This window comes from Erithacus rubecula (assembly GCF_903797595.1).
Source record: "Erithacus rubecula genome assembly, chromosome: 28".
NCBI classification, from domain to species: Eukaryota; Metazoa; Chordata; class Aves; order Passeriformes; family Muscicapidae; genus Erithacus; species Erithacus rubecula.
This window is the reverse complement of record NC_136680.1, coordinates 989,403-1,014,607: the sequence shown is the minus strand read 5'-3', so window position 1 is coordinate 1,014,607 and position 25,205 is coordinate 989,403. Positions and strand designations below refer to the sequence as shown.

At 55.1% G+C, this 25,205-nt stretch overlaps 1 protein-coding gene across 1 annotated transcript; it reads right to left on the bottom strand.

Moving 5' to 3' along the window:
* Positions 1–5,812: 5,812 nt before the first annotated feature.
* On the bottom strand, positions 5,813–24,231 carry ZBTB7A (zinc finger and BTB domain containing 7A). The gene is made up of 3 exons (XM_079328690.1): positions 24,072–24,231; positions 10,692–11,893; positions 5,813–6,239 (listed from the first exon to the last, which is right to left on the bottom strand). The coding sequence occupies exons 2-3, from the start codon at positions 11,876–11,878 to the stop codon at positions 5,837–5,839; spliced, it is 1,590 nt and encodes a 529-aa protein (XP_079184816.1). The 5' UTR covers positions 11,879–11,893; positions 24,072–24,231; the 3' UTR covers positions 5,813–5,836.
* Between the last annotated feature and the right edge of the window lie 974 nt (positions 24,232–25,205).

Sequence of the window (25,205 nt, the reverse complement as noted above, 5' to 3'; positions counted from 1 at the left end):
CCTGGGCACCCCAAAATCGGAGGGACATCCCCAAAAATCCCTTTGGGCATCCCACGAGAACCCTAAAATAGAGAGAACATCCCCAAAAAAATCCGATTTGTAGTTCTGGATCCCCCAAAATAGGAGAAACCACCACAAAAAAACAAAAAACAAAAAAACCCAAACCAACCCTGCAGTCCTGAACACCCCCAAAATAGGAGAAATCCCCCCAAATCTCCCCCATAACCCTGGAAACCCCAAAAACAGAAGAACAGCCTGAAAATCCCCCCCTGGAGATCCCCAAAAATGAGGAAATCCCCCCAAAATCGGGATCCTGCTCCCCCTGCCTGGGGCTTCCCCCAAAAACAGCAGAAAAAAAACCCCCAAAATGATTAAAAACCCACAATCCCCCCTAAAAAAATTGGGGGGCCACCCCAAAACGAGCCCTCCATCCTCTGCTCCCCCAAAAAATCCAGCTGGCTCCGGGTGTATTTTTAATATATAGTTTATTTCTCTCTTTTTTTTTTTTTTTTTTGTTTTTTATTTTAAAGCCCCCCCCCAAAGTGCAATTTTTTATTATTTGAATTTTTTTTTTTTTCGTCATCGTTTTTATTTTTCTTTTTTCTTTTTTTTTTTTTTTTTTTCCTCATCTCCCCCCACTTTATAAAGAACTATCAAAGTTACAATCTATGGAATGTCTTTTCTGTGCTTTATTTATTTATTTTTTAATATATTTCTTTTTATAATTTTTTTTTTTCTCTCTCTTTCTCTCTCTTCCTCACCTCACTCCTTTTTTTTCCTCCCCCTCCCACCCCCACACCAAAATCCTCACCAAAAAAAAAAAAAAAAAAACCAAAAAAAAAAAAAGGAAAAAACACATAAAAACTGCTGCAACCTTTGCGAGTGCTTGAAGATAAAGAATCTCTTTAATAGATTATATAGAAAGACGCAGGAAAAAAATATCCAAAAAAAAAAAAAGGGAAACAAATGAAAATAAAATAAATATTTATAATAAAGTGGCCCCACCTCGAGCATCCTTTGGGGTCCCCGGGTCGAGCTCAGTGTCCCCCCCAGTCCCTGGGGACATTTCAGCTCTTGCTGTGTATATATATATATATATATATATAGATATAGATATAATTTTTATTATATAAAACACAATTTAATGCAGCATTTTGTCCCCTCCCCATCCCAAAATTTCCGTCTCCTTTTGCTCTTTTTTTTTTTTTTTTTGTTTCTCTTGATTTAATTGAATTTTTTAAAAATTTATTTATTGTCGTGGATTAAAAAAAAAAAAAAAAAAAAAAATTAGAAAATTTAGAGAGAGAAATTTCAAGGTTTTTTTTTTTTTTTTTGGTTTGGTTTATTATTAATTATTAATAATTTGTGGGGGGGAGGGATGGGGGGGGGATGAAGGAGAATTTTGGGGTGGGGAGGGGGAATCAGCCCTTTCCTGTGGAAAAATGAGAAATTAAAACCCCCCCTGAGCCGATTTTGGGGAGAAAAAAAAAATCCCAAATTTATCCCCACCCAGCCCAGCAGGGGGTGAAACCCCCAAATTCAGGATTAATCCCCTTAAACCTGAGCTCTGCACCCCAAATTTGGATTAAACCCCCCAAAATCTGGATTAACCCTCCCAAAATTCAGATTAAACCCCTCAAATTTGGATTAAACCCCCCAAAATTTGGATTAACCCCCCCAAAATTTGGATTAACCCTCCCAAAATTCAGATTAAACCCCTCAAATTTGGATTAAACCCCCCAAAATTTGGATTAACCCCCCAAAATTTGGATTAACCCTCCCAAAATTCAGATTAAACCCCTCAAATTTGGATTAAACTCCCCAAAATTTGGATTAATCCCCCCAGGGGGAGCTGGGGGATAAGAAAGGGGGGAGACAAAATTTTTTTTTCTCTTTTAAATAAAAAAAATTAAAAATCCTTTTTTTCCTCCCTATTTCCCCTGCTTGGCTTGCATCCAAATGCTATTAATAATTTATTATTAATAATAATAACAATAATTTTATTATCATTCCTCTCTCTTCCCACCATAACTCAGCACTTTCTTTGGCAACACTTTCACCCCTACCTGGATTCAAAAAAAGAAAAAAATAAACCCCAAACAACCCTCAAATGAAATTAAAATTAATCAGAATAAAGACAAATAAAATAATCTCAATGCTGAGCCACGGGGGGGGTTTAAGGCAACAGGACAGGGACAATCCTGGGGGGATTTTGGAGCTTTTTTTTTAAATTTTTTTAAAATTTTTTTTGCTTTCTCTTGATTATTTTTAGTGCAAACTTCACTTTGTGCTAAAGTGTTGCCAGTGGGGAATCCTGAGTCTGCTCCTCTCTCCTCCTTTGTGCTCTTTTTTCCTTTGGATTTTCCTTTTTTTCCTCCCCAATTTATTCTTTCTTTTCTCATTTTTCCCCTCTTTTTCCACCCTTTTTTTTTTTTTTTTTCTCCTTTTTCCTTCTTTCTTTCCCCTTTTATTTTTCCCCTCCAATTTCCTTTCACCCCTTTTATTTTTTAGCATTTCCCTGATTTTTTTTTTTCCTTTTTTTCCCCTTTTTTTCCCCCATTCTCTCCCCCTCCTAGTGCTGCTTCCCCAGATCCCCCCAAAAAACCCCAAAATCTTTTGGGATTGGGAATGGGGGGAAAAATCCCAGAGGGAAAAATCCAGGACAAGAGGAGCCAGAAGAACCTGGAGCAACAAAAACCTCCTCAAATCAATATTTCCAAATAAAAAAAAAAAAAAAAAAAAAAAAAAAAAAGAGAATTTTCTTTCCATGTTCCCAAAAAATCCCAGTAGGGATCAGCCCTGTGGGATTCTCTGCCCAGATCCCAAATTTCTTCTCAGGGAGGGATTTGGGATCCTCATTTTCCTGACCCAGGGGGGAACAGAATCCCAAATTTCTCTGCCCTGATCCCAAATTTCCAGCCCAAATTCCCAAACCAAATCCCAAATTTCCAGCCCTGAACACAAATTTCCAGCCCAAATTCCAATTTCCCTGCCCAGGGCAGAACTGGAGGGACACAAATCCCAAATTTCTCTGCCCAAATCCCAAATTTCTCTGCCCAAATCCCAAATTTCTCTGCCCAAATCCCAATTTCTCTGCCCTGATCCCAAATTTCCCCGCTCAAATCCCAAATTCCCAACTCAGATCCCAAATTCCCAAACCAAATCCCAAATTCTCAGCCCTCAACACAAATTTCCAGCCCAAATTCCAATTTCTCTGCCCAAATCCCAAATTTCCAGTCCAGATCTAAATTTCCAGCCCAAATCCCAAATTCCCATCCCAAATCCCAAATTTCCATCCCAAATCCCAAATTTCCCCCCAAATCCCAAATTCCCATCCCAAATCCCAAATTCCCATCCCAAATCCCAAATTTCCAGCCCAAATCCCAAATCCCAAATTCCCATCCCAAATTTTCCCCCCAAATTTTCCCCCAAATCCCAAATTTTCCCCCCAAATCCCCAATTCCCATCCCAAAAAATCTGCCAATCCTTGGGGCACAATCCCAACCCCGACACCTCTGAGCTGGCACTGGCTAAAAAACAGCGAAAAAATAAAATTATTTCTACAAAAAAACCCCAAAACAATAAAACCCCAAACAACCTCAAGGCTGTGGGGAGCCACAAGCCCCAGGATTCCTGCCTAAAATTCAAGCTTCCAGGGATTTTTATTTTTTCTAGTTAAAATTCCCAAAGGTCAGGGATATCACAGAACCTAATTAGCATCTTCCTCCCATCCTCCAATCTCACTTGGATTCTGCCTATATTTGTATTTTTTTCTAGGTTTTTTTTTTATCTTTTTGTTAAATATATATATATATATACACATTTTTTTTTCTTACAAAAATAAATTTAGGCTTTTTTTTTTTTTTAATAATATTTTTTTTTTCTCCGTAGAAGTAAATTTTTTTTTTAAAGTTTTTTTTTTTTTTGACTTGTAAACATCTTGAATTTTGCTTTTTTTTTTTTTTAAATTAAGATAAAGTGAGCTCAAAGTACCCGTTCCATCGCAAAGTGCTAAGACTTCTTTTTTTTCTTTTTTTTGTTGTTTTTTTTTTTTTTTATTATTATTTTTTAAGCTTTTTTTTTTTTTTGGAATTTTTTTATTGCTTTTTTTTTTTGTTTTTCTGCATTAAATAAACATCCATCTCTTCCCCCAGCCCCACCACTCACCCCACCCCCAGCACACACTCCCCTCTCACTCCCTCTCCAAAATACATTCGGCCAAAACCTGCTCTTTGCTTTTTTTTTTTTGAAAATAAAAACACCAAAAAAAAAAAAAAAAAAAAAGGAAAAAACAAAACAAAACAAAAAAAAAATCAACAACGAAAAAAATTAAAATAAAAGGAAGAGAATCTAAAAAGTGCTTTGAAAATAAAAGGGCTTAAAATCTCTTTTTTTTTTTTTGTTTTTTTTTGTTTTTTTTAGCATTAAAAATGTGCATTTAGAAAACAGGTGACCAACTCAAAGGTGCCTTTTCCCCCCGAGGGTCGGGACCCGCCTCTCCAGCCATAGAGCATCTCTAATATAAATTTCTTTCTTTCTTTTTTATATAAATTTCATTTTTTGGGAAGGGGGCTGGGGGGACCAGGCTGCCCCCCCTCCCCAAAGGCCTCCTGCTCCTTTTGGGGGAGACCCCAAAATCCTTTTTTGCCAAAGGAATTTGGAGGCGTTTTTGGGGCAGTGCTGGGGGGGGGAAAAAATTCCCTGGGGGGGATTTGGGACCCCCCAGCCCCAAATTGTGGCAGCAGTGGGGGAGGGGCTGAGTCAGGCACTTCCTGGGCACTGCGGGGGGGAGGGGACAGGGGGACAGGGGGACAGGGGGGGACAGGGGGACAGGGGGACAGAGGGACAGGGGGACAGGGGATGGACAGAGGGACAGGGGATGGACAGAGGGACACGGGGAGGGACAGAGGGACACGGGGAGGGACAGAGGGACACAGGGATGGACAGAGGGACACGGGGAGGGACAGAGGGACACAGGGATGGACAGAGGGACACGGGGATGGACAGAGGGACACGGGGATGGACAGAGGGACAGGGATGGACAGAGGGACACAGGGATGGCCACAGCAGCTCTCTCTGGCTGTCCCATCCCCCTGTCCCAGCCCCGCGTGCCCCACACGGGCCCTGCCCAACCTGCTGCTCTTCTCTCACATGATTTTCTGTTATTTTGGGTTTTTTTCAGGCAATTTGCAGCAATTTCTGCCCCGGCTGCCCCACTGAGGGCTGGGGGGGCACAGACCCCAAATCCTGACCCCAAATCCTGGGAAGGAGCCCCCAAACCCCAGCCACAGCCCTTCCAACTCCTACCACTCCTTTTCCATTTTTTTTTTTTGCTATTTTTTCCTTTTTTTTTTTTTTCTTAAATAGATCTCTCTCTGAAATAATTTTTTTTTTCTTTTCTCTTTTTTTTTTTTTTTTTTAAACACGTGTTTGGACACAAAATAAAGCTTTGGATTTACATGGAAGCTCTTTTCCATGCGACAGAGCCACTTTCCATCCCCACCTCGTGCTTCCCTAGCGTCCTTGCCTTTCCAAAAAAAGGTCCTTGGCTATCAGGGATCCTCGGGGGAGAGCCCGGGGAAGATTGGAAAACGTTAATATAATATCTCTCTCTTTTTTTTTTTTTTTTTTTTTTTCTGTTTTTTTTTTTATTTTTCCTTAAAAAAAAAAAAAAAAAACAGGGAGAGAAACACCTTTTAAAGAGAAAAAACCGGAGGAAAAGTACTAACTAGATTTTGCGACTTCTTCTTCTCTCTCACAGGCGGCTGCTTCACCGGTCGGGCTTGCTTTAGATCATTTATATATATATATAATAATAATTTTTTTTTTTTTTGGTTTAGGACAGTCCTTGCCCTTTACCCTCCTCAGACCCTCCTGCTACATTCGCTGCCGGCGCCTCGCTGCTGGAATTCTCCTCAAAGTGCTGCTGCTGCTGCTGCTGCTCCTCGGCCGCCGTGTCCTCGCCCTCGCGGCTCTCGGCCGGCGCCTCCCGCGCCCGCGGTTTGCGGCCGCGCCGCGACGGGATCCCGTTGCATCCGTCCTTCTTCAGGTGCCGGTGCAGGTGGTCGGAGCGCACGAAAGTCTTGCAGCAGCTGTCGCACTGGTAGGGCCGCAGCCCCGTGTGCACCCGCATGTGGTTCTTCAAGTCGTAGTTGTGGGCGAAGGCGGCGCCGCACTGCTGGCACAGGTAGGGCTTCTCCCCCGTGTGCTTCCGCATGTGCACCTTCAGCTTGTCCTGCCTGCGGCGGCACGGCGGGGTCAGGGGGGATGGATGGGGGTGTTTGGGGAATGGGGGTGGGGAATGGGTGGGGGGTGTTTGGGGAATGGGGGTGGGGAATGGATGGGGGGTGTTTGGGGAATGGATGGGGGTGTTTGGGGAATGGGGGTGGGGAATGGGTGGGGGGTGTTTAGGGAATGGGGAATGGATGGGGGGTGTTTGGGGAATGGATGGGGGGTGTTTGGGGAATGGATGGGGGAATGGATGGGGAATGGGAGGGGGGTGTTTGGGGAATGGGGGTGGGGAATGGATGGGGAATGGGGGTGGGGAATGGATGGGGGGTGTTTGGGGAATGGATGCGGGGTGTTTGGGGAATGGGGGTGGGGAATGGATGGGGAATGGGGGATGAGAGTTGGGATGGGGAATGGAGAATGGATGGGGATGGATGGGGAATGGATGGGGATGGATGGAGAATGGATGGGGAATGGATGGGGATGGATGGAGAATGGATGGGGATGGATGGGGGAGGGATGGGGAATGGATGGGGGATGAGAGTTGGGATGGAGAATGGGGAATGGATGGGGGAATGGATGGGGATGGATGGGGGAGGCATGGGGAATGGATGGGAGATGAGAGTTGGGATGGAGAATGGGAAATGGATGGGGATGGATGGAGAATGGATGGGGAATGGATGGGGAATGGATGGGGAATGGATGGGGGATGGATGGGGAATTAATGGGGGAGGGATGGGGGATGGATGGGGAATTAATGTGGGAGGGATGGGGGATGAATGGGGAATGAATGGGGAATGGGAATGGGGAATGGGAATAGGGAGAGAATGGGGAATGAATGGGAATGAGGAATGGGGAATGGGAATGGGGAATGGAGATGGAGAATGGAAAAGGGGAATGGGAATGGGGCATTGGGGTCGGGTATCAGGGCAGGGATGAGTATGATCTGGAATAGGGCTGGGCAGTGCCTGCTGCCCCCCTGCAGCCCCCCCGCCCTCCCCAGCACCTCTGCACACAGGATCCCCAAAATCCCACAGCTCCAGGGAAGGGTGGAAGCCCCAGGGGCACACGGAGCTCGTGCCATTACAAGTGTCCCTTTATCAGCCCCGCCCTCGCTGCTCTTATCAGACCGCAGGAACCAGGAAACGCCGAGCAAAAATCCCTGAGCGGGGCCGGGCTGGGAACACCCGGCTGGGACACCCCAAACCCCTCCCGGGCCCAAAAAGGAGCCCCAAAATCGGGGGAAATGGAGCTCAGGGCACACAGGAGCAGCGATGCCACCCCACAGCTCCCTGACCCTGCCCAGGCTCCAGCAGGAGTGTTTTGGCTGGAATGTGGTGGGTTAGAAAAGCAGCTTTTGTACAGGGGCCAGGGGCTCCTGGGAGACAACAGGGAACAGATCCCAATCCCAGGGAATGAGGGACAGATCCTAATCCCAGGGAATGGGGGACAGATCCTAATCCTATGGAATGAGGAACAGATCCCAATCCCAGGGAATGGGGGACAGATCCTAATCCCAGGGAATGGGGGACAGATCCCAATCCCAGGGAATGAGGAACAGATCCTAATCCCAGGGAATGAGGAACAGATCCTAATCCCAGGGAATGGGGAACAGATCCTAATCCCAGGGAATGAGGAACAGATCCTAATCCCAGGGAATGGGGAACAGATCCTAATCCTATGGAATGGGGGAACAGATCCTAATCCTATGGAATGGGGGACAGATCCTAATCCCAGGGAATGAGGAACAGATCCTAATCCTACAGAATGGGAGCAGGATGGAAAAAGGCTGAGCTGGCACTGCCCCCACCAACTCCCCCTCCCAGTGTAGGATCAGTGTTGGGATCTCTGTGGGATCAATCTAGGATCACTGTGGGATCAGTGTAGGATCAGTGTTGGGATCACTCTGGGATCTCAGTGGAATCTCAGTGGGATCACTCGGGGATCTCAGAGGGATCTCAGAGGGATCTCAGAGGGATCATTCTGGGATCTCTGTGGGTTCACTCCAGTATCTCGGTGGGATCTCAGTGGGATCTCAGTGGGATCACTCCAGGATCTCAGTGGGATCTCAGTGGGATCTCAGTGGGATCACTCCAGGATCTCAGTGGGATCTCAGTGGGATCTCAGTGGGATCACTCTGGGATCTCTGTGGGATCACTCCAGTATCTCAGTGGGATCTCAGAGGGATCTCAGAGGGATCTCAGTGGGATCACTCCAGGATCTCAGAGGGATCTCTCTGGGATCTCAGTGGGATCTCAGTGGGATCTGTGTCCACCCCCCAGCCCGGAGCAGGGAGGGGCTGTGTGGCAGGGCTGGGGGAGCAGGGAGGCAGCCCTGGCACTCTGCCCCTGCCATTATCTGCATTCCTCAGCTCTCCAAGCAGGGCTGGGTGTAACCAGGGCAGGGGGAAGGGGCAGGACACGGCCCCAGCCCCGGATCCCACCCTGATCCCACCCCAAACAGCCCCAGGGATGGAGCCCCCAGAGCACCAGGGGCCTGGAAGGGCTGAACTGGCTGGGAATGGGAACAAGAGAACAGCTGGGAAAGGGAAAGGGAACAGGGAAAGGGAACAGGGACAGGGACAGGGACAGGAAACAGGGACAGGGACAGGGAAAGGGAACAGGGACAGGGAACAGGGACAGGAAACAGGGACAGGAAACAGGGAACAGGGAACAGGGACAGGGACAGGGACAGGGACAGGAAACAGGGACAGGGAACAGGGATAGGGAACAGGGAACAGGGAAAGGGAACAGGGACAGGGACAGGGACAGGAAACAGGGACAGGGAACAGGGACAGGGAACAGGGAACAGGGACAGGGAACAGGGACAGGGAACAGGGACAGGGAAAGGGAACAGGGACAGGGAACAGGGAAAGGGAACAGGGACAGGGAAAGGGAACAGGGACAGGGAAGAGGGACAGGGAAAGGGAACAGGGATAGGGAAGGGAAATGGAAAGGAAAGGGAACAGAGATAGGGAAGGGAAAGGGAACAGAGAAAGAGAAGGAAGCAGGGAGGGAAGCAGGCCCCAGGCTTAGGGAGCAGGCAGAGAAACAGGCAGGGAAAGAGAAGAGAAAGGGAGCAAGGAAAGGAAAGAGAAGGGAAAGGGTGCAGGGAAAGGGAACAGGGAAAGGGAGCAGGGAAAGGAGCAGCCCCAGCCCCACAGTGCCCTCGGCAGGGTCGGGGGCTCCAGGCTGGGACCCCCACCCAGCCCAGCCCGGGCAGAGGAGGCTCCATGCACTGCAGTGAACCAGAACACCCCAAACAATGTCTCCTTTCTCTGGTGCTGCCGAGGCACAGGGAGCAGCCCCAGCAGAACAGGGCAAACGCCCCCGGGAGCTGCACGGGGCTGCCAAGGACACCAGTGGGCTCTGAGCTCCTGCCAAGCCAGGCAGCAGCACCTCAGCCCTGCCTGGGGCCATCCCCAAACTCCCTGGGCACACCAGGGGCTGCAGCTCTGCCTCCCCTCCACAGGAACCTCCACAGGCTCCCAGCAGAGCTCAGCAAGGCAGGACAGAGGGATGGTGGCTCTGGCATGGCTCAGGTGTCACATCCCCAAACTGCTCATCTCCCTGGAAAACTTTGGCCTCCAGCCCCAACTCACATGTTAGGATGGAAATGAGTGGAGCAGAGAGATAAAATCACCCAGGACCAGCCCTATGCTGGCTCCTGGGGTGAGGGGAGAGCCAGGTTTGTGTGCAGCCCTCCAATTTGTGTGCAGCTCCTGGATTTCTCTGGATCCCCTGGGTTTGGGTGCAGCCCCTGGCTTTGGGTACAGCCCCTGGCTTTGGGTACAGCCCCTGGCTTTGGGTACAGCCCCTGGGTTTGGGTGCAGCCCCTGAGATTGTGCACAGCCCCTGTGTTTGGGTGCAGCCCCTGTGTTTGGGTGCAGCCCCTGGGTTTGGGTGCAGCCCCTGGGTTTGGGTGCAGCCCCTGGGTTTGTGTACAGCCCCTGGGTTTGGGTGCAGCCCTGAGTTTGTCCACAGCCCTTGGGTTTCTCTGCAGCTCCCCAATTTGTGTACAGCCCTGGGTTTCTCTGCAGCCCCTGGGTTTGTGTGCAGCTCCTGGATTTCTCTGGATCCCCTGGCTTTGGGTGCAGCCCCTGGGTTTGGGTGCAGCTCCTGGGTTTCAGTGCAGCCCCTGGGTTTCAGTGCAGCCCCTGGGTTTGGGTGCAGCCCCTGGGTTTGGGTGCAGCTCCTGGGTTTGGGTGCAGCCCCTGTGTTTGGGTGCAGCTCCTGGGTTTGGGTGCAGCCCCTGGGTTTGGGTGCAGCCCCTGTGTTTCAGTGCAGCCCCTGGGTTTCAGTGCAGCCCCTGGGTTTGGGTGCAGACCCTGGGTTTGGGTGCAGCCCCTGGGTTTGTGAACAGCCCCTGGGTTTCTCTGGACCCCCTGGGTTTCTCTGCAGCCCCTGGGTTTCTCTGGAGCCCCTGGCTTTGTGCACAGCCCCCGGGTTCCCCTGCAGCCGTACCTGGTGAAGCGCACGTTGCAGATGTTGCACTCGTAGGGTTTCTCCCCGGTGTGGGTGCGGATGTGGCGCGGCAGCTTCCCGGCGCCCTGGATCACCTTCTCGCAGATGGGGCACTTCTGGAATGCTTTGGCCCTGATCTTCTTCTCCACCTTCTGAGACCAGGACGGGTACACGTCGCCCTCGCTGGAACCGCCGAAATATTTCAAGTAATAATCCATGACCCCGTCCTCGTCCTTGCGCTCGTCGTCGCCGAGCTGCTGCCGCCCCACCGAGCTGATCATCTGCTGCAGCAGCGCGCTGGCCGCCAGCTCGTCCACCTCCCTGCCCTCATCCTCCGCCTCCGTGGCCATGAAGCCGGGCGAGTCCCCGGCCTCCTGCGGCTCCAGGGGGCCCCTGGGGGTGCCCCCCTCCTCCTCTGCCGGGGTGGCCAAGCCGCGGCTGCTGTAATGGCCGTTCTGGGAGGGGGAGAACATCCCGCCGCCCGCCGGCTCCTCGTCCTCGCGCTCCAGCCACACGGCCGGGCTGCCCTCGGGGTCACAGTCACTTGCCTTTGGTCTTTCGCTTGGGGTGGCCTGCGAGTAGAAGTCCAGGCCGTTGCAGTTCGGCTCCTCCTCCTCCTCCTGGCCTCGGAAGTTCAGTCTCTGAAGGTCTCTCAACTCTGGGTTGGTCCACGGAAAGCTGCCTTGGTGGCCGTTCACGGGGTTGCTCTGGAAGAACTCCAGGTACTCTTTAGCTCTGAGATGGTTCCTCTGATCAATTTGATCTACTGTATCCATCTGGTCGTTTTTGGCCAGAATCTTCCTCTCCAGGAGATCCGTGCAGACATCCCTGACGGCGGGGATCTCCAGCAGCGTGGCGGCGTTGAGGATGTCGCTGACGTTGGAAGTGCTGACGGTGAGGGTGGCGGTGTAGGCGAACTCCAGCAGCGCCGACAGCGCCTCGGCGCTCACAAAGTCAATCTCGTACACGTTCTGCTGGTCCACCACTAACCCTGAGGTGAAGAGCTTCTTGAAGTACTGGCTGCACGCCGCCAGGACGGAGCGGTGGGTGGGGAACTCCTGGCCTTCCACCAGGATGACCACGTCGCACAGCAGCCCGTTGTTCCTCTGCTCGTTCAGGCTGCTGAGGATGTCGCTGCTGTGATCCGGGAACGGGATCCCTATGGGGCCGTCCACGCCACCCGCCATCTTCCAGGCTAAAGGCTGGGGGGGAACGAGGGGCAGTGAGTCACAGCTGGGACACGTGGGGACAAAGCCCAAACTCCTGAGGGACGCCTCTCCCAGCCTTACCTGGGCAGCAGGAGGAGGAGCAGAGCTCAGGTGCTCTCAAGTGAGAAGAGCTGAATGAGCAGCAAGCCCTGGCAGGGAGCTGGCATCACCCAGCAGCAGCCTGAGCCCCCCCAGTGCGTCCCAGTGCCATTCCCATTCCTACTGGGAGCAGCCAGCACAGTGATGTCACCACTGGGAACACCATCCCATCAGCCAGAACAGCTGGGGGATGCAGGCAGGGGTGTCCCTGGAAGGGCAGGGACAGGGGAGCCCCAGCAGGTGATGGGCAGAGCAGAGCTGAGCCCTGGAACCCCAGAGGAAAGGACACCAGGATCACCAAGTGCCAGCACCAGACCTGCATCTTGGACAGGCTCCAGCAGCAGCAGCAGCTCTTCCCAACGCCAAGGGGTGGTTTGGGATGAGATAAATAAATAAAGTCACTCCTGACAGATCCACTCGACTCCAAAGGCTGGAAAAACCCAGAGGGAACCCAGCAGCCCCAGGGGGGAAAGGGCTGCTTTGTGAGGTACAACTGAGCCTGAACACTCTCCCACAATCCCAGTCTTCTGACCCCAAAATTTAGGAATAAATTTCCCTCCTGTCCACCTCAAGCAGCAAATCCACAAATTCCTTGAAGCTTTACTGGAAAATCCAATTCCTGCCATCCCAAGCACTGGGATCAGCAGGAGCCAAGAAATCCATGCACAAATCACTCCACAAATCACCCTGGCTGGAGTATCCAAGGTCCTGATTTCCAGATGGGGAAACTGAGGCACAGTGGGGGGATGGATGGATGAGTCAGGATGGATCCAGGACAGGAATAATTATCCAGGAAACAACTCCCAGCCCCGGGTCCCAGCACGGAGCAGGAGCCCAGGTTGCACAATTCCAGCTTCCCCCACCCACCCACGGCCTCCTCAGTAGTTTTCCATATTTACTTCTTTTTGAAAAGTTTTGTTAAGCCCAGAAAATAAGTTTAACTTTGGCACCTTCCTGTTTTACACAGAGAAAAGGCAGGGGAAGGCAGGTCTGAGGCTGTGGAAAAATGATCTGGAGCAAATCCTTGGATAATCAAGAGCAGGAAGAAAGCAGCTCCCAGCAGGAATGGGATGGGGTGAGCAGGAGGGGAGCTGGATGTGCAGGGCAGGCCCCACACCCCAAAACCAGGTGGGTTCCTGAGACACCTGGGACTGACTCCAGAGCCACCTGCTGAGCTCCAGGATTTGACCTTTAAGCCCTAATTTCAGGGATTTTTACCTCAGGGCTGTTTGGTGGCACTGCTCTGCACTCAGCCCTGGTTACAGGTGTGACCTTGGGCAAGGTCAGGCCATGGCAGCACCCCCAGGGACCCCTGAGCTGGGATTGCAGGGACCCCCCTAAATTGGGATTGCAGAGACCCCCCCTGAGCTGGGATTGCAGAGACCCCTGAGCTGGGATTGCAGGGACCCCCTGAGCTGGGATTCCAGACCCCTGAACTGGGATTGCAGGGACCCCCCTGAACTGGGACTGCAGAGACCCCCCTAAATTGGGATTGCAGAGACCCCAGCAGGGTGGGATCATCCCCCCAGCAGGGTGGGATCATCCCTCCAGCAGGGTCAGGAGGCTGCTCCAACCCCACCCCACACACAACATGCCCTTTGTGTGCCAGGGGGACAAAGGGACCACCCTGAGCCCCCCAGGAAGGGATTCAGGGTCCAGCCATATCCAGAAACTGATTCCTTAAAACATCACCCCCATTCCCTTTCCAGCTTAGCAATTACCACTGGGACATGGAGTGTTCCAAAGGACAGGTTTGGGGTTTTGGGTGACCCAAAAGAAGTTCCAAGCACCCCAACTCCAGTGCTTGCTCATGGTAACAGGGCTCAAGGCCATGAAGGAACAGGTGAAATCCACCTGGGAATGTCCTGAAGCCAGGTGACAAGTGACAAAAGTTGTTGGCACAAGCACAGCTTGTCCCCTGAATGGGCCACCAAGGGGGAGATTTGGCTCCTGAGCTGAATTTCCCATCCCCCCACCTGCCCAGCCCCCCTGCCCCAGACTCAGAGGTGCCACATTTCACCCCAAAAGTGGCTGTGGGGGGAGAAGTTTGGGGATGGATCTCACAGACAACTGAGGGGGAAGCACTGAGGTGAAAGACAGAGGGGCTGGAGCAGCAGCAGAACCCTCAGGGGATTTAGGAACATCCCTCTCAGTGCTCCCAAAATCCCAACACAGCCCCACAAGTCAGCCTGGCACACACAGGGATTCCAGACAGGAAAAAAAAAATGTAATTTTTGGGTGGTGAATGGGAGTGAGGGAAGTTCTGCACCTCCCTGAGCTCCTCAGCACTGGAATCCCTGAGGCTGGAAAAGCCCTCCAGGATCACCAGCTGGGCAATTTTGTTTATTTATTTATTTTAAATTCAATTTCTCACTTCTCTCCTCCTCCCAGACACCCCCAGCACCCAGAGCTCACTGAAACCCCTGAGCTTGTGCTTCCCTCAGCAGGATGTCACCCAATCCCTCTCCTCCAGGAGCTCTGGAATTTGACATTTACATTCAAATGAGACGACCACATCAAGATGGGATCATGACCAAAAGTGCTGACAAACACCTCTTTAATTACCAGTTTTCCACAGAACCTCAGTGGGTTGGTTTGTTGGGGTTTTTTTGGTGTTTTTTTTTTTTTTTCCTTTTCCCTTTGCTTCTTTGCCCTAAAATTCAGAGGAACTGAGCAGTTTGGGATGGCTCAGGAATTACCAGGTGGAAAAAGCTCAGTCACACCTGGGGAATGGGAACAGCCAATGTTCCCTGGGTGTTTTAATCCAGATAAAAGATCCCAAAACTCTCTCCAGAGGCAGAGGAGCCACAGGTGAGAATTGAGCAACAGCTGCACCTGCAGGGAAGCAGCAGCAGCTTCACCCTGGCCATGGAGCACGAGGCAAAATGGGTCAGGGGCTTCTGCCAGGACAAAAAAACCATTTCTGAGTGACAGGGTAAGAGGGAATGGACTCAAACTGACAGGGAAATTGGGAATAATTCCTCCCTGGCAGGGTGGGGAGAGGCTGGGATGGGATTCCCAGAGCTGCATCCCTGGAGTGCCCAAGGCCAGGCTGGAGCCCCTGGAACACTGGAGGATGTTTCCAACCATGGCAGGAATATTGAAAGTCCATCCCAACCACTCCAGAATTTGGGATACTCAGCCTCTTGCTCAAGAATCCCAAATTTCTCTGGGATTTCTTGGAGCAAACTCACATGACTGAGGCAGGGCAGCCTCAGCAGCAGCATCAGGGAAGAATTATTAAAATAATAATTTTTTATACAAAAAAAATTTGTATAAATTTTTTATACACCCCGTGGTGACTGCCCAAAGCCCAAACACAATCCCAGGTAGAGAAAAAAAACAAACCTCCAACCCCACAAGCCCTCACCTCTTCACATGTGGAGATAAATCCCAAATATTCCAAATGGAGCCCCCACCCCTCTCCCAGCTGCAGGACCCAGCCCAGAGTCAGCCTGGGGACACAGAGCAAGGGAAGGAGGAGTTTTGTTTTCTTGTGGGGAGTCACAGCTCCAGCCACCCCTCAGAGCCAGGGAAACTCAACTGCTCCCCACTGGGAATGTGCTGCCAGTGCTTTATCCCAATTATTTGGACCTGGAGAACTGCTGGGTGTTCCTGAGAGGAAAACTCTGCAGATCTACAGAAGGAAAAATCAAGATTAAAAAATAAAAAAAAAAAAAACCTCAGCATGCTTTTATTTTAAATCAAACTGCATTTTCAATGATGCAGTGGGAAGAAATCTTTGGTCTTGAGAAGGCACCAGAGCCATCAATGGCAAAAAGTGAATTCCAGCTTTCTTCTGTCCTGCTGGATCCATCTGGGGTAACATGACCAAGATCATGCAGCTCTTGAAGTGAAGAGACAGCAGCAGAATCAGCTCCCTGAAATATCTGTGGCTGCTCTGGACAATCTGCCTCTGTTTCCAGCATCCCCTCCAGCCCCAACAGGGAACACTGGTCACAGCTCTGGATTTGGGATGTGAGGAATGACCTGAACACTCAGGGAGGGCTCAGCTGCTTCCCAAAGAGGCTCCAGGCCCCAGCCCTGACCAAGGATCAGAGCATCCCCTTTCCTGCAGGTCCTTGGGATGCTGCAAGGACTCTGGAGACCCTGCAGTGCCTAAAGGGGCTCCAGGAGAGATGGGAGGGACTTTGGAGTCAAACTGAGAGTGGGTTTAGCTGGGATATTGAATTCTTCCCAGTGAGGGTGGAGAGAATGGAATTCCCAGAGGAGCTGTGGAATTACCCAAGGTCAGGTTGAACAGTGGGAGGTGTCCCTTCCACCCAAACCATTCTGTGAGGAGTCAAAGTCTCAAACTCAAGGTGAAGTGCAAGAGCAGCTGAGATGTTGTGGCAGCTCCAGCAGCCATGGAACCCCAACAGCCAGGGAGGTTCCTGCTCCTCTCCCTGCTCTGGGAAGAAGTGCCTGGGCAGCTGCAGCACAGCCACCCCCTCCTACAGCCCCTGCACAAATCCCAGGGAAAGGAAATCTGCCCCAAGCCCTGCAGATGCTGGACACAGATCCACACAGCCCTGACACCCCAGAATCTCAGGCTGCTGTGGGCTGGGAGGGATCCTCAAGTTTGTCACCTCCCATCCCATCCCAATCCCAGGGACATTTTCCACTGTCCCAGGTGCTCCAACCTGGCCTTGGGCACTTCCAGGGATGCAGGGGCAGCCACAGCTGCTCTGGGAATCCCATCTCAGCCTCTCCCAGGGAGGAATTCCTTCCCAAATCCATCTCACCCTCCTTCTGAAGCCATTCCCCCTTGTCTTGGCTCTGCAGGCCCTTGTGAAGATCCCAAGCTCCCCATGAGCATTTCTGGAGCACCTGAAGCTCTGCAGGATCCCTCAGGACACACCAGGATCTGACAGCACAGAGGCTCAGACAGGAGAATCCCACATCCTGCAGCTGCTCCCACTGCAATCTGGATGGGGGGGTCTGAACATCCCTCAGACCCTCCAGAGCATCCCAGGAACTCTAATGGAATAAAAATCCACTAAAGCAGGAGCCATGGAGGGACCACAGTGCAGCAGGGACCACCCAGCTGGGGCTGGGGGTCTGGGATTCCTCCCACTGACAGGGAATTGTTGGGAATGCTGCTGTGGAGCCCAGAAAGGGGCTTGTTCCCCTTGGCTTTCCCAAACTGCCTGAATTCCAGTGGTTTCCAGGTGCTGGCCCAGAGCAGGCTGGAGATGCCAGCTGTGGAATTGTCCCAGTGAGAGGACAAGTGACACCAAGGAACAGAAGAGCTCACTGCAGCTCATCCCAAAGGCCTGGGAAGGATTCTGCATCTCCCAGGAAACCCCCCAGTGCTCCCAGAATCACAAGGACTCACTGCCCAGGCTGAGGGGTGACCCAGTGTCCATCCCACAGCTCCTGGATGGAACTGGGATGGGATTTCCCAGCAGGGAAACTCCAGTTTCCAGCTGCTGGCCAAAGGCAGGACAGGGACAGCGGCCCCATGGCCAAACACTGGGGCTGCTCTGGAGAATCCCAAATCTGCAGGGGAGGCACTGGAGCCTCCCTGAGCTGCCACCCTCAGCCCTGACAGCACCAAACTCCTCTCATGTTGCAAGGTGAGCCTGAACTGGTTCCTCCACCCAGCCCTCCTTGCCAATTTTCTCCTTTGTCATCAGAGGCCGGATTTAATCCGGCAGGAATGTGCCCTGCTGTGAGCCTGGGGATCTCCCACCCCAGCTCTGGTGTCAGGGGTTATTTTGGGGTGAGCAGCCCCTCCATCCTCAGCACTGCCACTCTGCTCAACACAGAAGTCAATGGCACAAACTCTGTGCTGGGATTGTCCCCAACAGCTCCCAGGAATTCCCTGCACTGAGACAAACAAACCTCAAACTGCTGAGAGCTGCTGAGACCCTCAATCCCTGTCCAAACCCAGCTCTGCTCCAGCCTCCCTCAGTCCTCAGGTTAAGCTGAGTCTACCTGAGCCCAGCCCAGCAGCCAGGACAGCCCATGGGAACTTGTGCTGCTCAAACAAACCCTTTCCACTGAGCCCAAATGCAGCCCTGGCCCTCCAACAGCTCCACGTGGCTCCTGTGGGAAAGCTCCCTGATTTTGGGAGATTCTGGACAACACCAGCCCATGGCTGAGCCAGCCACAAGTTCTCCAAAATACTTTAAAAATTCTCAGGAGTTACAGGGAGAAAAGAGAAGCTGCAGGAGCATGAGGCTGTGTGTGCTCTCTCCCAGGAGGGTTTTTTCCCAGCCTGGAGCACTGGGATCCAGGCAGGAATAAGCAGCTGCTGTTCCCAAAAGGCAACGTGGGGCCTCTCAGCCAAGGGAGCAATTGAGGACTCGGAGGTTTAACCCCCAGCAGGGCCCAGCTGCTCCAGGTCACAGCAGGTCAGGCTGGGACACCCCCTCCCCTTCAGAGGCCAAAGCCAGACCCCACCCCAGCCAAAATCCCCCAAATCACTCCAGTGTTTCCTTGAGAAAACCCATCCCTCTGCCCCTTTACCCCACGTTCCCCCTCTCCTGTCACAGCTCCTGTGGCCTCCTGAACTGACAGAATCCCAAAAACTGCTCAGATCCCAAATCCCCCATTGCCACAGGTCCCAGGCAGCATTTCCCCCTTCCTTCATCCCACACTCCTGTCTCCAAACAGAGACCCCCAAGAGCTGCTCAAACCCCAAATCCCCCATTCCTGTGCTGCAGGAGCCCCCAAAATCACAGGATTCCCTCTGCAGCCCCGTGTCCCCCCTGCCACTCCTGACATTCCCTGCCCCAGGCTCTGGCATTCATTTAATTGCCTCATAGACCTGCTGTTCTTTTCCACACGGGGAAAGGGTGAGGAGAAAAAAAAGGAAAATAAAAAAAAAGAAAGAAATTAAAAAAAAAAAAGGCAAGTAAATAAAAGAACAAGAGTGGAGTTTGGTGAGAGAGCAGGGCAGGGCAGGCCCTTATGTAATTCCAGAGTGTGGATTAACAGACAGCTCCTCCTGCCATTCCCAGCTCTGGTGATGAGGAGCAGAAGCGAATCCCCAGAGCCAGGGGGGCTCCAGCCCTGGCACGGCTCTGCTGCCACCCAGCTCCTTCCCCTGTGCCCTGCTGGCAGCACTGGCAGGGAGGGAACACTGATCCTGGGCTCTGCCTGTCGGGGCAGGAGGAACTGCACAGCACCAACCTGTAGCTACAAGCCCAGCTCCAGCAAACACCAGGAAAAAAAAACAACAAAAAAAAGACATTTAGTCACTGGTGTCCCAGTGGGAAATAAGGAGGTGCATGAAGCAGGAAGGAAATGGGTGCAGGAGTGAAGGGTGGGGAGAAGGAGTTAAAACTCAGAGGTTTTAATGGTGGGAGCATCTTCTGTTGTGAGAAACCCAGGCAATAGGGACAGGGTGAGGAGAGGGTCACAGCTCCAGGTGGGCACAGGGCTGGGAAAACGGGCACAAGGATGCCCAGGGTGGGCACAGGGCTGGGAAAACGGGCACAAGGATGCCCAGGGTGGACACAGGGCTGGGAAAAGGGGCACAAGGATGCCCAGGGTGGGCACAGTCACAGATTCAGGTGGGCACAGGGCTGGGAAAACGGGCACAAGGATGCCCAGGTGGACACAGGGCTGGGAAAACGGGCACAAGGATGCCCAGAGTGGACACAGTCACAGCTCCAGGTGGACACAGGGCTGGGAAAAGGGGCACAAGGATGCCCAGGTGGACACAGGGCTGGGAAAACGGGCACAAGGATGCCCAGAGTGGACACAGTCACAGCTCCAGGTGGGCACAGGGCTGGGAAAAGGGGCACAAGGATGCCCAGGGTGGACACAGGGCTGGGAAAAGGGGCACAAGGATGCCCAGGGTGGACACAGGGCTGGGAGAAGGAGCTGAAGGATGCCCAGGGTGGACACAATCACAGCTCCAGGTGGGTACAAGGGGCACAAGGATGCCCAGGGTGCCCAGGAGGACACGGCCCGGCAGGGAGGGAGGGCCAGCACAGGCTGCTGACACTCTGGCCGTGCATTTTGCAGGGCTGGTGGAAGCCAGGCTGCCGGGAGCCGCTGATTGCCGGGGATCTGCAGCTCATCCCACCCCGTGCCCTTGGCTCCCACCTGCAGCCCCGGGGCAGCTCGCACCCGTTTCCAGTTTCTCGCACCTCGTCGCATTAAGCCCGGCTCTATAGTTCCCTTCCACCTGCAGCTGCTGCGGGACGATCCCAAATCCCCCGAATCGCTCGGGGCCGCCGCGGGGCTCGGCGGGGAAGGAGCGATCCCGGCCGGGGGAAGCAGCGATCCCGGCCGGGGGGGAAGGAGCGATTCCAGTGGGGAAGGAGCGATCCCGGCCCGGGGGGAAGCAGCGATCCCGGCCCGGGGGGAAGCAGCGATCCCGGCCCGGGGGGAAGGAGCGATCCCGGCCCGGGGGGGGAAGGAGCGATCCCGGCCCGGGGGGGAAGGAGCGGATCCCGGCCCGGGGGGGGAAGGAGCGATCCCGGCCCGGGGGGGGAAGGAGCGATCCCGGCCCGGGGGGGGAAGGAGCGATCCCGGCCGGGGGGGAAGCAGCGATCCCGGCCGGGGGGGAAGCAGCGATCCCGGCCCGGGGGGGAAGGAGCGATCCCGGCCCGGGGGGGGAGGAGCGATCCCGGCCCGGGGGGGAAGGAGCGATCCCGGCCCGGGGGGGAAGGAGCGATCCCGGCCCGGGGGGAAGCAGCGATCCCGGCCGGGAGGGAAGCAGCGATTCCAGTGGGGAAGGAGCGATCCCGGCCGGGGGGGAAGCAGCGATCCCGGACGGGGGGGAAGCAGCGATCCCGGCCGGGGAAGGAGCGATTCCAGTGGGGAAGAGCGACCCGGCTCTGCCACCGGAGCCAGCGGGAAACTGAAACTGAGCGCGGGGAAGGCGATACGGGCAGGGGGCTGGGCGAGGAACAATCGGCCCTGGCTACCAGCGCAGGATCCCAGCCTTGCCTGACCTCGTTTACTCCCGCTCGTGTCCTGCCACGGCTCCTCTGTGCTGCAGGCACAGGTACCGCCACCACTCTGGATTGGGATAAACGCTTCTCCTATCCCAGACACTGCCTATCTTCCTCCCTTTCCCTGAGTTCTGCTCGTCAAAAGGTTTTTAATTACAGACTGGCACCGGTCTGCTCGAATTTGAGGTTAAGGCTGGTTGAGAGCGTAGTTAAAGCGACTGTTTATTGCCTGGGCTAGGAGAGATAACGAGCCGGGTTCTAATTGTTGGCCACACAAGCTCATCTTCCAAAAAACTCAGCATCCCGAGACGGGGGGAGAAAACCCTCGAGAGTCAGTTTGAATCAGGATTAAAGCACAGTTCTCAAGCATTTAGACTCAGTCTCAAACGCAGACCTGGGATTTCAGAGTTTTTAGGTGGGACTCGGTCCTGCAGTCAAAGCCCAGCACTGGATCCCAAAATAAGGATTTGAAGGGAGACAGGAGCATCCAAACCACCACAGAGCCTCGGTGGCAGCATAAATTTCACCCCTCATTTGCGTCCCGTGCCCACATCCAAATTCCCACGCTGGGAGAACAACGGCAATTTTTAAATTCTGTTTCCAAAAGTCACCAAACACGAAGGGAACCCTCACCGTACCAAATTAATTCCACCCAGCTCCTCCACAGAGCAAAGCCCCTCACGAAGCCACAGCTGAAGATTTCCACCAGACCCACGGCCACGAGATGAAATACGAGAGAAAAACTATTAATAATTAAAAAAAAAAAAAAAAAAGGCAGAGGAAGATTTGCAGAGCAGCAAAGTGAAGAACTACTTTCATTCACCACCACATTTATTAAGAGCTCCTGCCTTGCAAAACCCTCCCTGGAGTTACTGAAGCAATTAAGGCTTGGTGGAAAAATCCCACCATCTCAGCCGTGTTTGGGTTGCGCCTCTTCACTCCCTCTTTCACCAGAACAAGCCTAAACAGGGGCCAGAATGAATATTAAACAAGAAAGGCTCCTCTCTAATAAACTCCTCAGTTTCTCTCGGTCTCTTTTATTTTTATTTTTTTTTTAAATAGTTGAAATCCAACAACTCCAGCAAAACCCAGTCCGGCTCTTCCTGCTCAGCCTCCAGAAGAGCCCACACGCCGCAATTTCCAACCAGGACTGGCAGAACCCTTGAGAAATTCACACAATTCCTTGAAAAATCCCACCACCAAGCGCCCCAAACACTTTTGGAAAGCGCCACGATGACCTTTTAGCTCCCTTGCTACGCTGAGCACAACTCCAACCCTCATTAGGTTGTAAATTCTTCCAGGCAGAACCTTTCTCTCCCCACGTCCATAAAATAGTTATTATATAAGTTATGGTTTCGATAGGCAGGACAACGAACAGCCCCGGGAAGGCGGCTGCTCTTGAACTGGGACGGGCAGCGAACTCTTTACCAAGAGTCCTTGAGCCCAAAGAAACTTTGGCTGCCCAAAGCCGCCCTGCCCTGCGGCCGAGGGTCTGCAGGAGCGGGAACAGCCAGAGCCGGGCAGGGCCCGGCAGTCACGTCCGAGGGCTTGTACAACAGGAACTGTTGCTTTCGACACAGCAGCGCTGGGATTCACACGTTTTGTGCTGCTGCTGCTGCTGCCCGAGTCTCAGGGCTTTCCATGGAATGGGGGAATAAGCTCAGCTGGAAGGGACCCACAGGGATCTCCCTAACCCCAATAATCCCACAGAGTCCAGGTGTGCTCCCGGAGCTCTGGCAGCCTCGGGGCCACGACCATTCCCTGGGGAATTTCTCCAGTTCAAAAAGAACCTTTTCCTGATATTCAACCTGTCCCGACACAGCTTCACAAACCAACTTTTCCCACACTCCCGCAGCAAGCCGGCCGAGGATCCCTTTCCCCGGCAGCGCCGGCGGCGTGTCCGCGACTTTGTCCCGCTCCAGCCTCCCCGGGCGCCGCTCACGGGGAGCGGGACGGGCACCTCCGGCTGTGCCACGGCACTTTGGGGCTCCCGAGCCGGTGCCCGCGGTGGGAGATGAGGGCGAGCAGGCCCGGCGGGTGCCGGGGGGCGCAGGGAACGTTTCTGGCGGCACCGAGGGATGCTGCCCCTCACGCCGAGCCCGCTGCTGCGCAGTCCCGCGGGGGGAGAGGCTTATCCCGCCGGGCTCCTCCGGGCAGCAGCGCCCCGGCCCCGCGGGGGGATTATCACCGCGGCCCCCCCTGCCCGCAGCCGGCCGGGGGGAGATAAGGGACGGCCAGAGCGGGGTAAAAACAAGCCCGGCCGCGCAGGGCGGGCAGCGCCGGGCCCGCGCCCCCCGGCCCGCAACGACCTTGGGGTGCGCGGGGACGGCGCGGCCCGACGCCCCCGCACGGGGCGGCCCCGGGGGACCCCACCCATGACCGGCCTCCCCCCGCCGCCGGCCCGGGCCGCCCCCCCCGCGGGGCCCACAGGGAGCCTTGGCCGGGCGCCACGACCCCACCCCTTCCCCCGGGCGGGCGCCGCAATGGAGGCCGGGGGGAGGCGGGGGCGGGGGGCGCCGGGGGGAGGAAGGGGGGGGTGAGGTGTCGGTGGCGGCCCCGCGGCGGCGGAGGGGCGGGCGGGGGTGGCGGCGGTGCCCGGAGCGGGCGGGGGTCGCGGGGCCGGGCTGAGGGGGGCGCGCAGGCCCCGCCGCGCCCGTCCCCGGCCACCCCGCGCGGCGCCCGCCATTGGGCCGGGCGGCGGCGGGCGGGGCGGGCGCGCGGGGCGGAGGGCGCGCCCCGATTGGCCCCGCCCGCTGCCCATCAACACGCCTCCCGCTCGCCGAACGCGCGCGGGGCGACGGGAAGCGTAGTCCGCGCGCCCACCGGCACCTGCGGCGCGGCGCGGCCGGGGGACTACAGCTCCCAGCAAGCCCCGCGCGGCGCTCCCCCCCACTCCTCCCCGCTCCCAACCCTTCCCCCCCCCTCCGCGACCCCCCCAGCACGGCCCGGCCAAGTACAACGTATACGGAGGGGGGGCGGAGGGGGGGGCAGCCCCCACCCCCCCCCGCAACGGACCCAACCGACCCCTCCCCACCCCCCCGCTCCCCCCCACTACCCCCGGGGAGGGGAGGGGGGGAGGGTCAGGCCTGAACCACCCCCCCCCCCGCCATGCGCGACCCCCTCCTCCCCCGTTCCGCGCCCACCCCTCAGTTCCGTACCGGGCGGGGGCCGAGCGGTCCGGGCGAGCGGAGCGGGCCGCGCCGTGCCGAGGCGGGCGGGCCGGGCCGTGCGGGCGGGCGGAGCAGGCTCTGGCCGCCCCGCGGGAGCTGCTCGCCGAGGCCCGTATGCGGCTCCTTCCTGCTCCGGCCGGGGCCGCCCCGCTCTTAAAGGGGCCGCGCGCCGCCCCCCCCCGCCCGCCGCCCCCCCCGCGGGGCGCAGCCGCCTCCGGCCGGGGGGGGGCGCAGCGCGGAGCGGCCGCGGGGGGGACGGGGGGGTGCGGGGGGGAAGCGCGCGGGGCAGCCCCGCGCAGGGACCCCGCGGACCCCCCCCCGGCCCGCGCAGAGTGGGACGGTCCGCGCCCCCCCCATACAACCCCCGCGTTACAGCGCGAGACGGAGCCACGCGTGTCACACGGTGTCACCTGTCCCTGCCCGGAGAGCCACACACACACACAGAGACCCCAGACTCACGGTGTCACCTGTCCCTGCCCGGAGAGCCACACACACGCACACAGAGACCCCAGACCCACGGTGTCACCTGTCCCTGCCCCGAGTGTCACACACACACACAGAGACCCCAGACCCACGGTGTCACCTGTCCCTGCCCCGAGTGTCACACACACACACATAGACCCCAGACCCACGGTGTCACCTGTCCCTGCCCCGAGAGCCACACACACACACACAGAGACCCCAGACCCACGGTGTCACACGGTGTCACCTGTCCCTGCCCCGAGTGTCACACACACACACAGAGACCCCAGACCCACGGTGTCACCTGTCCCTGCCCCGAGTGTCACACACACACACAGAGACCCCAGACCCACGGTGTCACCTGTCCCTGCCCCGAGTGTCACACACACACAGAGACCCCAGACCCACGGTGTCACATAGTGTCACCTCCCCCCCGAGAGTGTCACACTGTCACACACACACACAGAGACCCCAGACCCACGGTGTCACACGGTGTCACCTCTTCCTCGGATGTCACAGAGACCCCAGACCCACTCATGTCACATCATGTGCCACCTCCCACTGCATATCACAGGACCCCAGACCCACTCGTTTCCCCACGGGGCAAACCCCAGGTCCCTTCTGGGTCACCCTGGTGTCCCCAAACCCTCTCGTGTCCCC

Bases quoted from the DNA above. Each gene is read 5' to 3' on its own strand.
- ZBTB7A (XM_079328690.1), bottom strand. From the start codon at position 11,878: ATGGCGGGTGGCGTGGACGGCCCCATAGGGATCCCGTTCCCGGATCAC. The intron at 6,240-10,691 runs GTACGGCTGCAG...GTGCCGCCGCAG, and splicing joins TGCAACGTGCGCTTCACCAG to GCAGGACAAGCTGAAGGTGC.